Here is a 15,556-nt window from a genome sequence, read left to right on the forward strand (position 1 = left end):
CACAGGCTCGGCAAGTTCTTGGCCACGACCATCCTGGAGCAGCATGTCAACACCATCAACACCCTGCAAACATTACTTAAAAGTATTTTTTTATTTAACTTTAATTTCTGAGGTAAAATACTTTTTTTCTTTCAACTTCCATAACAAAATACAGAGCTATCAGATACCCCTGGAAAAAATATGTATATTATACATATATTTCTATAACATTACATCATATATATATATAATATATATGCAAAAATCTGAAGACTTTATAGAAAGTGGAACATCTAAAAGGCACTGCACAATGGAGTCGATTACTTACATCTATGTACATATACACACTTTATTCTGCTGAAGCGGATAACTAGTGAAGTCTTTCACATGTGAATGTCTCACTCACAAATCCCTGCCTCACAATTTTTTAACTCAAAGAACACCCAGATATTTCAAAACAAATTAACTGATTAACCACCCCCCCAATGAAAAATAGAACAGTTCTTGAAAGATTGGGTCAAATTTTTTAAGCAAAATTAAAATGTATGTTTCATTACCCTTTACAAAACAAACAGTACAAACATAATTATGGAATAAATAAAACACAAGGGACAAATAGCCAACTGACTACCCGCATGGTGAGAAGTGATGTACTTCAACTATGTTTTAATGCTTCTGGAAGTTTCTTGGCCCATGGAGGACTAGGGTGCAGTATTTCCCTGTGTTAGCTAGCGAGCTGGTTTAATGCAGTGCAGCCTGAAGACTGGGTTGGAGGGACCTGGGGAGTCATTTCTATTACACTTCTAGCTGTCCTCAAAAAAAAAAAAAGGGGGAGCTCAGCCATGCTGGATGCTCTTAAGAGATCTCTACTGTTTTTCCTATAGTCAAAAAAGCGAACTGTTTACATGAACAAGTTCTGATTAATGAAATTTCGAGATTTGTATCTGCAAAGTTTTAAAGATTTGGCACATTGAAATTTGGAAAAAATGGGGGAGGAAACAGGTCTGGTTTTGTCCCCCTTTCCCACCTGCCACCGGACAGTGGTGAAAAGTGCATGAGAAAGGCCTGGCTCTGTGCCGGCTGGCGACAGGTGCTGCCAAGAGCAGGTCCGGAAGGTGAGAAAGTCCCCTCCCCCGCACCCTGGTGCCCCAGGAACTGCAATGACTTCCACATTCCCGCCCCGTTCCTGAGCGAGCCCAAATCTGGCTCTGTGTAAGGACCCCTGCACCCTCTGCCCCAGCCCCAGTGTGCAATGCAAATCAACCAATGATTTACTGGTGGAATGGCAGTCAAAGGAAACAGTAAAAACACCAAATAAGTTCTTAAAGCCGAAAAACAGTTTTCATGGAGTTGAACATTTTTCGAGTGTGTTTTTTCAAGTGTAAAAGCAGTGGCTTTTTGTTCAAACAGAAGCAGCATCTAGGAATTAATTCTGGCACTTGGGTTCCAGGGGGTTACAGGTATGCACTGCGGATTTTTCTCCCTCTTATTTTAAAGGCCTCGAGTTTCTATTCCTGAGTTCATACTGACACATGCTGGCCCTCGGCTCTCATGGACAGACGGGGGCCGGCCAGCCTCCCTGGTTAGATTGGGCAACGCCAAGCAGAGAGCAGTCCTGCACCTGCCTGGGCTTGCTTTCTGATCCGAGGTAAGAGGTGCAGAGAGAGAAATGGACAAAAACAACCAACCAGAAGGAGCCTGAACAGGGAGCCCTTTGCAGCCTGACCAGAGCCTGAGGTGACAAGGACTGCACTCCCGATCCCTTCCCTATGGAAAGACAAGTCACTATGTGGAACTTGAATTGGATGAGGAGGACTTGCCAGATGGATGCAAGTCACCCCAAGCCACCTAACAAACCACTCACCTGATCTGACCTTTTCTGCCCTCGCTCATGCACTCCTTTCAAAAAGAACTCCCCAGCCCGCCGTAAAAGACAACCCTTGAGTATTTATCAGTATAGACTTTATTTAGGCTAAGGTGGAGTCGGGGATCTCTCCAATTCCTAGATGCCACCCCTGTGCCCACTTCTTGCCTCCATCGGATACAAAGCCCTCTACTCTATCCTGGTCTCTATGTCAGGCAGATATGAGCCACTTCAGCATCTCCTCTGTATACCACAGAGATGCGTGCACACACACTTGGGTGGTAATGGCTTCTCTCTGCCCCCTCCCAGGCCCCTTTTGCTTCACGCAAGAGCAATACCTGCCTGTTCCTTTGTGCTGATGGGAAAGGGCTTTCCCATGGAGAAACAGCTCCTCACTGTAAACTGGAGTCTCATGTAGGATGGTCAGCTGATCACGAGAATGAGAACAATCTAGGGGAATGGGTACGGCAGGAATGGCACCACCACGACCACCACGGACAGATAGCAACTCTCATTCCTACCAGGCTCTGGCATCTGGCTGCCTTCTACTTCTATCCATCTCTGCTTTCAGCCTCGACAAACATCCACTTGCAACCCAGCTACTTTCTGCGCTTCCAGGTAACATCTGCCCCGAGCTCCCACAAATCCCACCTTTCTGCTCCCCATCCTCATGAAGTCACGAGGGGACAACTAAATACCAGCTCGAAATTTAACCATGTTTCAACATTCCTGGGTCATCTGAAAAGTTGTCCATGCCCTTTTACAGGTTTATGTTGACAGACCCGTATCACGTGAAAGTGTGTTCATTGTTAAGGCTTGACTTAGGAAACGGTCAGAGAAGCAGACACAACGCAGACATCTCCAGGGTCGTGCTGTCCGGTGAACTCACAGTCACATTGTGGTTTGGCTTTCCAAACCCACAATGGAAAAGGAAAAATGAAGATCATTTTTGTGTTTTTGTTTTTAAAGGCATTGGGTTACTTCCTCCTGCCCTCTTCTTTCTTCCCTGAATGAGAGCTTACAACTCCTCATGGCTTCTTACCAGGTGAAGGAGGGGAAAGTCCAAGGAGCCTGCAGCAGGGCTTCCCGCCTCCCAGCCCCCGGGATGGGCGCTGTGGCTCGTTTCCTGCAGACGGATTTTTAAAAAGGAAAGGAAAAAATGCCAAACAACAAAGGAAGAAAGAAAAAAAAAAGCAACATCTGAACATCCCCCTGTCCCAGTAAGACTGAGATTACCTTATTCCTTCCCGAAGGAACTACACAGAAACATTGCAGGCAACACACTCCGTGTTCATGGTCTCTCGCTGCTCAACCTCCCCACTACACCCTATCCCCCCCTTCTCCCTCTCTCAATCCGAGCAAAAGAAATTCATTAATGGCTTTTCATAGATAAATACAATAGAAAAGAAAGAGGTCTGGAACCTGAACTATAACAGGACCAAGTGAACCCTGGCCCCCTGGGAGTTTGTCAGAAAGTATAAGCCTCCCCAGAAAGCAGAGGCTCTTTCCTCCTTTCAGTTCATGACCCTTCCCATGTGCTACTCACCAGGAAAAAAGTGTGTTCACATCCCACCTAATTTACAACAGAAGATACCCATCCCATCCCCCAAACATAAAAATACAAGTCTATGCCCCTAGAATGATCAAACCAGTCTAATTCCCTCCCTCCCTCCCCCCCACCCCCGACCCTGAAATCTCGCTACATAAATACATGTATGCATTTGATTATAGTATAAACAGCTCCCGATCCACTTCCAGTTCTAAGCATCAGCAGCTGCCGTGGCCAAGCCCTGGGGTCCTGACCCACTCCAGAGGAACTTGCCGTTCTTACTCAGCTCTCGAGCTTCAGGGTCATCATTCCAGCGCCGCTTCAACCGGAGCTTGGGGGGCATCAGGGCATCTTCTTTCTTCTCAGGTGCGCTGGGTTCTCTGCCGGGCCTGTCCTCACTGTCTTCAGTCACCTCCAGGGGTTCCTCACTTGGGGTGCTCATGGAGAGAGAGGGCCAGACTGGTGCAGCTGGGCGGGCAAAGACAGTGCCCTTCTCTTCATCTATGGTCCTACTTGGCACAGCGCCCTCCCCATGGGAGCGCTCCTCCTCTCGCACCAACTGCCTGAGACTCTCGGGATCCTTGTCAGAGGCTGGCTCCACCTTAATTCTTGGGGGGACAGGAGCCATGGTGGGAGCAGTGACGGGGGCTGACTCCTCACTGCTCTCTACCCTCTCCCTGTTCTTCCGCCCAGCTGGCGGCGGCTGCAGCTTGATAGAGAACTGGGCCGACTCCTCTGGGTGCATTTGGCACTGCAGTGGCGGGACCATGAGTCCTGGGTAACGGGGAAATGTCCGGGGACTCAGATGGTAGTTGAACACGGAGCAGGCTTGAGAATGAAGGTAGTGTTTCATTTCCTCAGGGTTGAAGGAGAAGCAGCTGCTGCTGGTGAAGGGGCTCAGGCCTGGGGACGGGCTGTAGGAGAAGATGGTGGGGGTCAGGGACAGGGCCGGTGAGAGGGGGACGTTCAGAACACCTCCACGGCCGGGGAGCGGAGAGACAGCAAAGGGACTGTGGGGGTCAGGGTACATCCCTGGCCTGGTGAACAGAGGAAGCATTATGTCGGGCTTGCGTTTCTGATGGCCAATCCCTCCACCAACGGCACTCCGGGAGGACAGAAGATCCACACCCCGGCGCCAGTCGGTGGTGGAGCCATCCTCCAACTCCGGAAGCTCTGCCTTTCTATCAGTGCCGTTACCCGACTCCTGGCCAGAAGCAGTTAGGGAGCTGGCAGAGAACCGCCCCGGCTGCACATCACTAGTTGGAGAATGTGTGTCCAGAGGTGGGAAATGGAACCGGGAAGAGGCGGTTGGCACTGGTGGCGCACTCTGGGGAACCACACCTGTGAAGGTGGAGAAGACGAAGCCACTTTAGAAGACTGGTCACTCATTGTCAGCACACTTACTTCTGCTACAGTGAGTCCAAGATGTTCCCATCTCAATACGACAGGAAGCAAATGCTCCAGCCGCATTGGATCCCTCCGTGCCCCATCTTTCCAGAGCTCCCGCTCAGCTTCCTCTCCCCAAGCTGGGTGCCGTCTTTCCCCAGTCTCTGCCCACTCTACTTCACGGCATTCTGTGCTGCCTGAGATACCTTATACCTGTTCATCTGTACTCTACACCATCAGTTCCATGAAGGTGGGGACTTCCTACTACTGTTCACAACTAGTCGTAAAGCAGTTCGTGGTTAACAACTAGCGGGTGCTCCGGACAGATTAGCTGAATAGATGGATGGGCACACTAGCCTTCTCTTCCTCTCCAATCCTAAATACCATGCATACCTCACCTCTTGCAATTCTTAGCTTGGTAAACAGTCTTTTTTTATTTTCATGGTTTTGGCTTTATCTATCAAGCAAGCAAACAAACCAAACACAAATAACACTGGAAATGACATGCCACGTAAAGCAATGCACTAAAAGCCCAAAGACTGCACCTCACATTCACGGACACAAACAAGACCACGCTTAACAACAGAAACAGATTAAAAAAGAAAAGGCCATAGATTTATGAGAGTAAGTTGTTATGGTAGACCTTTTATCATTTCTGATATAAAATCACCACAGATCCAAATATTTTTCGATCTCTAAATTTGTTTTCCTCTAACAAATTCTATATAGTGATCTCCACTCCCATCTCACTTTAAGTGCTCCTCAGGCACTGAGGAAGCTGGACCCCTTCCCCCTTACTCCCTCTCCCAAGTCTGCCTGCTAAAACTGATACTTGAATCGCAGAAGAAACCAAAACCACACCAAACATGTTCAATTCAGAGGCCCACAGCTTCTCCACTCCCCCAAAAGGTCCTTTTATAAACAAGGAATAAGAAAGGTGTGTCCTCAGGGGCGCCTGGGTGGCTCAGTTGGTGAAACATCTGCTTTCAGCTCAGGTCATGATCTTAGGGTCCTGGGACTGAGTCCCATGACAGGCTCCCTGCTAATTCGCCTCTTCCTCTGCCCTTCCCCCCTGCTTGTGCTCTTTCTCTCTCAAATAAATAAAATCTAAACAAAACAAAAAAACCCACCCCAAAAGGTGTGCCATCAGGGGCCTCAGAGCCCCTCTGGGTTCCTGGGACATACCGGTGACTTACAATTAGTGATGCTGTCAGGACAGCTCTTTATACTCTGAGACAGAAATAAGGGAGAAGGAAAAATAAGAAAACCCTAGAGGGTATGAAGCCTGGTATGGCTAGGGACTGCCCCCATCAGCAGCCTCCTTTGATTTCTGGGGTAATGGGCACCCTCAGCCAAGTCTCTGGAGTCGGCTGCTATGTACACCGTGGTTTTGGAGGCACATGCAACTGAAGGACACGACCAGAGCAGCACATCCCGAAGTGAAGTTCCACAGAAACTGCTCTGCAGGGCTTTGTCCCCCTAAAGCCCATGACTTGATCTTACAATGACACATCACTTCAACTTAACCTCAAAAAAAAAAAAAAACCTTAGCATATATAAAAGAAAAAAACACATGTATCAACAATGCCAATCATTAGTGAATCTAGAGAGGGCACACGGATGTTCACAGTTCCATTCTTTCTCATTTTTCTATAGGCCAAGAGTATCTCTTCTAGCAGTGTATTACAGCGGCTAAAATTCTATCTTTTTTGATACATTTGGGTCTTGATTTTATATTAAGAGCATATCTCTTGAAAAGCAAGAAAGCATTTTCAATGTGTTCTGAAGGACTATAGGAGTATAATGGAATAGGGGCAGGGAGGGTCCTGTCTCCTGAACAAGCTAGTTTTTTTTTTTTTTTTTAAGATTTAAAAATTTACTTATTTGACAGAGAATGAGAGATCACAAGCAGGCAGAGCGGCAGGGAGAGGGAGAAGCAGGCTCCCCGAAAAGCAGACAGCCCAACGTGGGGCTCGATCCCACGATCCCGACCGAGATCATGACCTCAGCCAAAGGTAGATGCTCAATTGACTGAGTCACCCAGGCACCCCTAGTTTTGTTTTTTCAAACTAGAGGGTATTTCCTTCTTTACACAGGTTAAGATACACTGTAATTCTGTAAGAACACAGAACACACAGCACTTTCTAAATGAACTTAGGAATGGTGTAACCTATGAGCAGTGCTGGAGGGAACACGCTGGACCCTCATCTCTGACGAAGTACAGCAGCTCTACTGTTACATGGGATATGTTAAGAGAATAAATCTGAATCTAAGATGTTGTTTGAAAAAGTAAGCTTCCTGCTTCAACAACTTTGAATAACACTGCTTTGGAAGACAACCACCTTCAAGGAGCCACTATGAAATCTGAGTAAGGTTAGAAAATCTGGGTTTGAATCTCAGTTCTGGCACCTTCTACCCCAAGGCCTGTAACCAACTGGCTTCTGACCCTCCTTTGGCAAAATGGAAATAACAAGACCTTTGCCTAGGTTCAAACCCTGGCTCTACCACTTATTAGCTGGGTGACTCTGGATAATTTACTTACCTTTCTGTGCCTCATTTTCCTTACCTGTAAAATGGATAGCAACAGGACTAATACTCATGTTATAAAAACTAAAATGGTTAGTATTTTTATAAAGGCCTTAGAATAGTACTGACACTCAGCAAATTTCATGTTAGGTATTTATTAAAACAAGTAATTTTTTATTACACAATAATCACAATTTAAAAACAAAAACTATAAAAGGCACATACCATTTGAATATGTACCATATGTTAGACAAGAATAGTAGAGCCATGTTAAATTTCCCGGGTGTATTAATGTTACTGAGGTCATGGATGAGAATGTCCTTGTAGTTAGGGAATGTGCGGAAGTACACAGGGGAGAAATGTCATGATATCTGAAACTTAACCTCAAAAAAACTTAGAAAGCATATATAAGAGAGAAAAACACATGTATCAACAATGCCAATCATTAATGAATCTAGAGAGGGCACATGGATGTTCACAGTTCTATTCTTTCCCATTTTTCTATAGATTTAAAGTCTTCCAAAATAATGAGAAATATAAAACACCAGGGTGGCGATGGGGAGGCAGAGAGAGAGGTGTCGAACCCATTTCTGAGCTGGCCGGTCCTACCCTGCCAAGGTAAGCACTTTTCCTAGTATATTCTGTATTTTCCCAATGTTTCTTATCCCAATAAATGTTAGAAAAAAAAATATATATATATATATTTTTTACAACATGCTTTTAAGAATAAAAACGAAATACCTAGTATCTTCTATACCATTCAAATGCATTCTACCCTAAACTTTGACAGTGAGGAAGATGGTAGGGGAGGAAGGGAGAGCACTCATTGTACTTTTTACTATAAACCTCTGAATTAGGGATTCCTGGGTGGCGCAGCGGTTTGGCGCCTGCCTTCGGCCCAGGGCGCGATCCTGGAGACCCGGGATCGAATCCCACATCGGGCTCCCGGTGCATGGAGCCTGCTTCTCCCTCTGCCTGTGTCTCTGCCTCTCTCTCTCTGTGACTATCATAAATAAATAAAAAAAATTAAAAATAAATAAATAAAAAATAAATTAAAAAAAAAAAAAACCTCTGAATTATTTGGGTAAGTATCACCATCATCTACACATAATCTCTCTGACCTCCAGAATCAAAATCCACAACAGCTCTGTTACTTAGAAAGCTTGTCACATTCCACAGTTATTTAGAATTGTGCTAAACCTCATCTATCTTATCTCTCCTGCTAAATTTTAAGTTCCTTGAGGAAAAGAACTCCTCCATAATCTTTTCTTTTTGTCTTTAGGACTTAACACATAATCTGTGGAGCAAATGAAGGAATCCTAATTCAGGGTAGGAATGTATGACCTATTCAATAAAAGCCAGGTTTCAAAAGCTTCATCTCTCAGGAATGGCTTCCTGAGAAACCATTCAGCAGGTAACTGGACTCAGCCTGCCCATGTCAATCTTTGGTTTAGTTATTCTCCATAATTTTCTCATTTGCAAAATGTGAATATTGAGACACACACTTTATAGCAGGCTGGGAAAGTTGAATGTGGTAACTCAAAAAAACACCAAGCAAAAGTACCTCCATGAAGTAGATGCTCAATAAATGTTATGTTTCTTTGTTATCATAAAAGTTAAACCCAAAATAACACTTGGCCTCTTTGCATCAAAGTTCTTTATGAACTAACGACTCCCGCTCTTTGGGGTTATCTGTACCTAGGATGTGAGCAACCAAGTATATATCTAAACGAAATGCACACTGTTCTGTTTTCCCTATGACTTCATTCCTTTAGGACCTTGAGCTTTGTTAAGGATCAATGATGGTCCCACTGCTTTCAGGCAGACCAGGCTGTGCTAGGCCATTACCATTAGGCTAGCAGACCAGAGTCTTCCCAGAGTGAGGATCCAGGTTTTCTCCCCCTGGAAGGGCATGTTACTACCAAGGGCTGATGGGCATGCCCTGTTCCAGGCTGCCCAAGTGGCTGGACTTCTGGGTTTAACAGACGAAAAGGGGTCAAAGACATAGAACCAAACCAATGAAATCCTTTTTGGGGCAGAGGGTAGTGGTATGAACACCAACATGTTCTTCAAAATTGCTGGTATACCCATGTAGAGTCCCAATTCCTTTAGGTACACAGGAAGGGGGCCAGAATGAAAACTAGAGGAAACGAGATTCCAGTGGCTAGAATAGGTCTGATTTCCTAACACCTCTCCCTCAGGCACAAGGAAAGAAAACAGGTTGTAATTAGAGAGATGCATTCCAATACCATTTTTTTTAATGCATGCCCCAGGGACAGGAGGGAGTGGCTATGGAAGAGATGGAACTGTACCGATAGCAGCATCAAGCCCAAACTGCCCTAACTTGTTGTGTGTAGTTAATTACCTATCTGCAGTGGATCTCAGCATTATATTCTCAGCCACACCCCCACTCTGATTTTTCAAGTTTCTTCCACAACTTTTCTCTGAGAAGTTAGAATATTGCAGCATCACAATCAGATTTCTTGGCCTTAACACACAATAACACAAAAACAAGAGTACCAATGGACTGGTCGGAAACTAGTTAAATATAACCTATATTCTTACGGAGGGAGAGGTCTTGCCTCTGAAACGAAACAAAACCAAAATCCTTCTAGGAGACTGGACAGAGGCTGATCTCATACCTTTGTGAGGAGCTGGGATGGCAAGCTATCTGTGGAGAGCCTGAAAGGAAGCCTGGCTGCCCTTAAGAGCAAAGAAGGTCAAGTAACCCCAGATCTTACTCTGAGGAGGTGTTGGTACAGATCAAAGACACTGCTTTTCACTGCAAACATATGAACCTCCCCTTCTGTGATTAAGGATGCTGTGGTTTTGATGATATTCACTTGATAAGGGAGAGCTTGGTAGTTTCATAGAAATTCGGAAGTGTTTGTAGAAACAGGTTCTTGTCTATGAAAGAGCCGCTGGGCAGGGTGTTAACGCTGTGAGTTCTGAACTGAAAGCTGAACACGAACCTATGGAACATAATTCCTAAAGAGGACAGCGGAAAAGTACCTGGGAGACACCAATAATATGCACAAAAGAGAACCAAATAAACAACTAAACAAATCTCTTGACATAGCAGAGCCTGTCACTTCCCATATGGGGCAGAGAAACCTGAGCAGGACCCTGGGGGCAATCCCCATGACTCTAGTGTTTCTAAAAATTCTTTAACATGCTAGGTCTCAGACTTGGGTTTTTAAAGTTCTTTCTCAACTCAAAAAATTCATTCCCCACCAAAAGAATTAGCTTCTTACCACTTGACCGAATGTTGATGAATGGGTAGTTGGGCATCACCAGCTTGTTGAAGTTAAATTTATAAGTAAACCTTTTCCCTTTTGTTTTATGAAGGATCCTCTTGTTGTAATAGTATCTGTAAAAATAGGAACATGTGTCAATTTGTCTTCTGGCTACTGACAATTTTTTTTTTTACTGACAATTTTTGATACATTTAGGTAACCACTGAGATCTACAGTTCTGTGCTCTTAGTATCATTCTTTGACAGCCTGGCCTTCATGTTAGGGCTGGGAGACTTATTAAATTTTCACACTAAGTTCTAGTCCTTGGCTGGAGCTTTACAAAGACAATCTCACTTTGAGATCCTAAACACCTATCCTAGCCCCAACCGCCCTTCTCCTCCATCACTCTGCAGTTTCAATTCCATAATCCATTTCCTTCCTGTTTCCCTGTGTGTCACTGTCCTGCCCAGGTGGGGGCAGACAAGTATCTTGGGAGATCTGATATGGTAGGTCCAGAGGCCTGAACACAAAGAAACACAGAACTGTTTTGTGGTGGCAGGTCAAACAATCATATACCCCAATCTGAAAAACAGATTGTAGCAGTAAAGTAAAGTAAAGTAAAGTAAAGTAAAGCCTGGCCTGCTTTACTTTCACAAGGTGTGAGAGGCTCCGGCACAGCTGCTGCCCGGATCTGACATTCAAGGTCACTAAGAATGAAGAGAGGCAGGGGACTCTGGTGGACCTAGAGCCTCTGGCCTGGCATCTATTCAGCAGCACCGCTTACAAATGGCCTCCTGGCCCCTAGAGGGCAAACAGGTTATGAAATGTAAAAACGGACAAGGGGGAAAAAAGAACCTGAGAAAACCTTAAGTGGTCAATTTTTAGATGTGTCAGAGCAACCTTTGGACCGACAACTGAGCTCACAGATATGGTTCCTGAACAGTGAGGTCAGAACCATTCAATGAGCCCTCCTCCTGTATGCTTTGCTTGCTTCATTTTGCCCACTTTCTTCCAGAAGAGCCTAAAGAGAGAAATTCTAACAGATTTCCAACAGAAAAGTCTAAACTAATCTTCTAGATTATAAACAAGCTCCAATCCATGTTTCACTACACACCCTCGCCCACTATAGAGCAGAATCAATTGTCTGTCAGGATGCAGTGCCAACCACGCTGGAATTCCCTCCTCCATATATCCAAAGATATGCTTTTCCTTCTGGATCTATGCTAGTCAGATTCAGCAGCTCTTCGACTCCCACTAAGCTATACGTTATTCACTTAGTGCAGTCTCTTACCACCTGATACCCTTTCAACCCAACATTCACCCCAAATGCTTAGTCTCCCTCTGGTCTGTTAACACAGTGGGTCTGGGAAGAATCCTTTCCTCTCACCTGAGGGCCCGGCTCAGCTTGTCATAATTCATCTGGGGTTTGCACTTCCTGCGGCCCCAGAGGCGGGCCACCTCATCTGGATCCTTGATGACAAACTCCCCGTACTCTCCCTGCTGCCAGGCGATGACATGGCGGAACTCCTCCTTCTGCAGCAGCTCCAGGATGAAGTGCCACAGCTGGATCTGCCGGGAGCCCGGGGATGACTCTGTTTTATAGGCCCAATCAGGAAATTGATACCCTTTAATGTGAAAAGGGCAAGATGAAGGCAGTCAGGAGTTAGGTGCATACATATCAGGATCCCTGACTTCACATTCCAATGCTCAGAATCCCTAGAGTGCTGTGCAAACATGTCATAAACACCTCTTCGGTCAGCCAGGGCTAACCACAACAGGGGAGAAGAAAGCAGAGAAATGTCACCTTTCTTGTGGCAATCATTTGATCTGCTAGAGCTGGACAGCAGCACCCAGGTGTGCCAATGTCTCACTCTTTCCTGCATTACTAAATCTTACACCTACTTTCCATGAGGGCAGGAACGTTCCAACAGAAACAAACAGGAAAAACGAACTAACATTTTAGGGAAATAAAGCTGAAAACTCCTTACCCCTGAGGGTGGAACTGTGTTTCTAACAGGGAGGAGACTCTAAAGCTTGGGATAAAGGTGTGGTGACTTGACATGTTAAATATACATCCATAAGAAACAAGCCTCCAACTGTGCTAGCTGTATCCACCCAGTCAAGAGGCTGTCTAGTCATGGACTGACATTGGTGAACAGAGCCCAAGTGGAGAGAAAAGGAACCCCTGAGGGACATTCCTGGTACATCAGAGATGATTAACTTCTGCTCACCTCCACCTCCTTCTGGCTTTTCCACGATGCTACAGCCTGCTTTCATTTTCGCCCTCCTGCTGAGAGACAGAACCCACATCAATTACTTTAAGGTGCTATTTATTTACTCATTCTCCTCCCAAGGTTTTCTCGCACAACCTTTCCCCAAACTTCCTTTCCCTCCTTATGTAACCCTCTTTCTTTCAAATATGTCACCTCCAAACTGCTAATCCTCAAATCATCAAATGATGGTCCTCAGGTCATCAGCTTCAAGGGCCATAATTATCTCTCACCTGACTTTAAACCACAAAGTGTAAACACTGTCCTTAATATTTGCTTTCTTCCTCCTGACTAGCCTTTTAGATGTAAGAAAGGAAGAGCGCAGTGAAATGGGTCCACAAAGGGAGCCAAAACAAGCCAAACAAGCCTGTCTATTACTAGACAGGCCCAGATGCCAAGACACACATGCCTGAGTTCACCCAGATGTGCCAGTTTTAAAAGAGTGGAAAAAAAAAAAATCCAAGTCCATCTGATGGCAACTCAAGAAAACATATGATTTTGATTTCTTTTGCTGAATTACACGAGATCAGAGAAGGAAAACTCCTCCGAGTCAGAAACGAATCCCCTCCTCCATGAAAAACACCGTGGGATACAGGAAGTAAACAGATCACATGTACAGTTACATTACTTTGAGAAATACTTTTACATTTTCTCCTTTTAACAGGAAGGAAAAAAGAGGCAGGCATTTCTGAGAACCTTCTGTTCAAAAAGTGCAGGGAGTCTTGCTGTGATCTGAATTCATTCCATCCAAATTTACAGTTCCTCAATAAATTTCCTGTTCCTGGCAGCAAGCAGCTTTATATCAGTCAATCCTTTAGCAAAAACGGAGGGAGAGGCGGGCAGGGGAGGGCAGATCTAAGCTCACTGTTCCCTAGGGTGGATGACAGGGCCGCAGCACCCACATTAGCGAGAGCGCTCCTGGACGGAATGTAGGTGCCTCAGTGGCCTCAGGCTGGGGTGGGGGCAAATTCCTAATCTTGGACGTTTCATCTAACCTCGGATTCCTCTAGATCCTTAGAGCCTTTTTTCTCACCATATACATTAAGATAATCAGCGAGTTTGTCTATAAAACTATGAGGACGACATAAACAGCCCAAAGGAAGAAGAAAACAGACGCACACAGAGACACGCAGTCCCAGACACAAGACGCACAATCACAAGGCCTCGAGCCCGGGCGGGAGCTTCCTGCGCTGGCTGCTCCCACCTCCAGCTCCCCGCCGCTCCGGGAAACCGCCCGATGGCTCCGTCGGAATGCGGGGCCTCCACTCCGCCGCGGGAGTGCCCTCCAAGCGCACGACCCCGGGGTCCGGACCGCGCCGCGGCCAGGACTGGACCAGGAAGCTTCCTCCCGACGCCCCGGCTCCCCGATCGGTCCCTCGCCGGGGCCCGCAGGCGCCTGTCCGCGCCGCCCGCAAATTCACCGCGAGGCCGCTCGCCTCGAGTCTGCAACCCCCCCCGGGCCCTCGCCCTTTCTCAGTTCGCAGCCGCTCCCGCGAGGGCGAGGCGCGCCGAGGCCGGCGCTGTGGCTGCCCCGCGGCGGCCTGCGGCCCGGCTCCCAGCGCCCGGAGCCTCCCTCCCCGCTGCCTCCCGCCGGGCCGGCCTCGCTCCGGGGCCCCGCGCAGCCACCGCACGAACGCGTCCCGGGTCCCCGCCGCCCCTCGCACCCCCGTGGCCCGCCCGCCCCCGCGCTGCCCGTGGCCCGGCCGGCCCGGGAGGCGGCCCGACCCCGGGGACGCCGCCCGCGAGGCCAGGGGCCGACCCCGGAGGGCCCGGCGACGAAGCCGGGACTCACCTTTCCCCGGCGCGGCCCGTCTTCGCTCCGGTCTCCGCGGCGTCTCCGGCTCCTCCTCATCCACCCTAGCAGGAAGTGACCTCCGCGGCCGCTGTCGTCACTTCCGCCCATGGCCGGGGGCGGGGCCGTCCGCCGGGCTCCCCGCCTGGGCCGCGCCCCCGGCCTGCTCCTCCTCGCCGCAGAGGCCGACTTCCGCCGCCCGGTCCCCGCCCCCGCCCCCGCCCCCGCGCTTCCCCCGCCGGCGCCGCGCTACGTCACGCCGCGGGGGACGTCACGCACGCTCGCGGACGGCGGTGTGGCCCCGACGGCGGGCTGGAGGCCGGGGGCCCGCCGCGCCGGGGACCTCTAGTCGCCCACCTCCGCGGACGTCGCAGCGCTCTGCGCCCCGAGGGCCTTCCGCGCTGGGGGAGCGGCGCTGCAGGTGCCCCGGGACCCGGCCGCGCCGCCCGAGCCCTCTCCGTGGTGTCCCCCGTTCCTGCGCGCAGACCCAGCAGCAGTTGACTCGCCTTCCCCCTGGGTCGCTCGAAAACATCCTTTCCTTTTCTTCCGCTGTGTTCTCCGCGCGGGCGGTCGCCAGGGCCAGGCCCTTGCCCGGAGCCCGTCGGGGGGGCGGGGGGCGCCCGCAGCACCGGCCCCCTCCCCCTCCGCAGGCCCAGCGCAGCCCGGGGCACCAGCCTCCCTGGAGGGCGGGGAGGAGCCGCCGCCTTGAAGGGCTGGCGGGGCCCCGGGGGCACCGGTACCTCCCGAGGCCGCGGCCGGTGCGAGAGCCCCCCCCCCAGTACCCCCCGTCCGTGCTGCTTCCGCTGGCCGCTCTCTAGCTGCTGCTGGCTTAGCTAGCAACCATTAACTAATAATGGTCGTCCCCTCTGCACTTCAAGCTGTCCTTGTGTGAAAAAGAAAGGATAATGGAATCAGGGATGTAGGGGCTTTTCTGGTTAGAAAACAATACAATGT

The 15,556-nt window shown here is 48.4% G+C and overlaps 1 protein-coding gene across 3 annotated transcripts; it reads right to left on the reverse strand.

Moving 5' to 3' along the window:
- Positions 1-72: 72 nt before the first annotated feature.
- ETV3 (ETS variant transcription factor 3) lies at positions 73-14,735 on the reverse strand. 3 transcript variants are annotated; one of them, XM_077901189.1, is made up of 6 exons: positions 14,603-14,733; positions 12,772-12,830; positions 11,928-12,165; positions 10,559-10,674; positions 3,675-4,733; positions 73-2,969 (listed from the first exon to the last, which is right to left on the reverse strand). In XM_077901189.1, exons 2-6 carry the CDS (start codon positions 12,815-12,817, stop codon positions 2,872-2,874), a joined length of 1,557 nt encoding a protein of 518 aa, XP_077757315.1. In that variant the 5' UTR covers positions 12,818-12,830; positions 14,603-14,733; the 3' UTR covers positions 73-2,871. The 3 variants fall into 3 exon arrangements, with proteins under 3 accessions (XP_077757315.1, XP_077757316.1, XP_077757317.1); XM_077901190.1 differs by having other exon boundaries at positions 12,772-12,827; positions 14,603-14,715; XM_077901191.1 differs by lacking the exon at positions 73-2,969 and having other exon boundaries at positions 4,148-4,306; positions 14,603-14,735.
- Positions 14,736-15,556: the final 821 nt, after the last annotated feature.

This window comes from Canis aureus, chromosome 6 (assembly GCF_053574225.1).
Source record: "Canis aureus isolate CA01 chromosome 6, VMU_Caureus_v.1.0, whole genome shotgun sequence".
NCBI lineage: Eukaryota > Metazoa > Chordata > Mammalia > Carnivora > Canidae > Canis > Canis aureus.

Coding starts and splice junctions, on each gene's coding strand:
- ETV3 (XM_077901189.1), bottom strand. CDS start 12,817: ATGAAAGCAGGCTGTAGCATCGTGGAAAAGCCAGAAGGAGGTGGAG. Junction 4,734..10,558: donor CATCAACATTCGGTCAAGTG/GTAAGAAGCTAA, acceptor CCACCTTCACAG/GTGTGGTTCCCCAGAGTGCG. Junction 2,970..3,674: donor CCCTGAAGCTCGAGAGCTGA/GTAAGAACGGCA, acceptor ATCCGTCTGCAG/GAAACGAGCCACAGCGCCCA.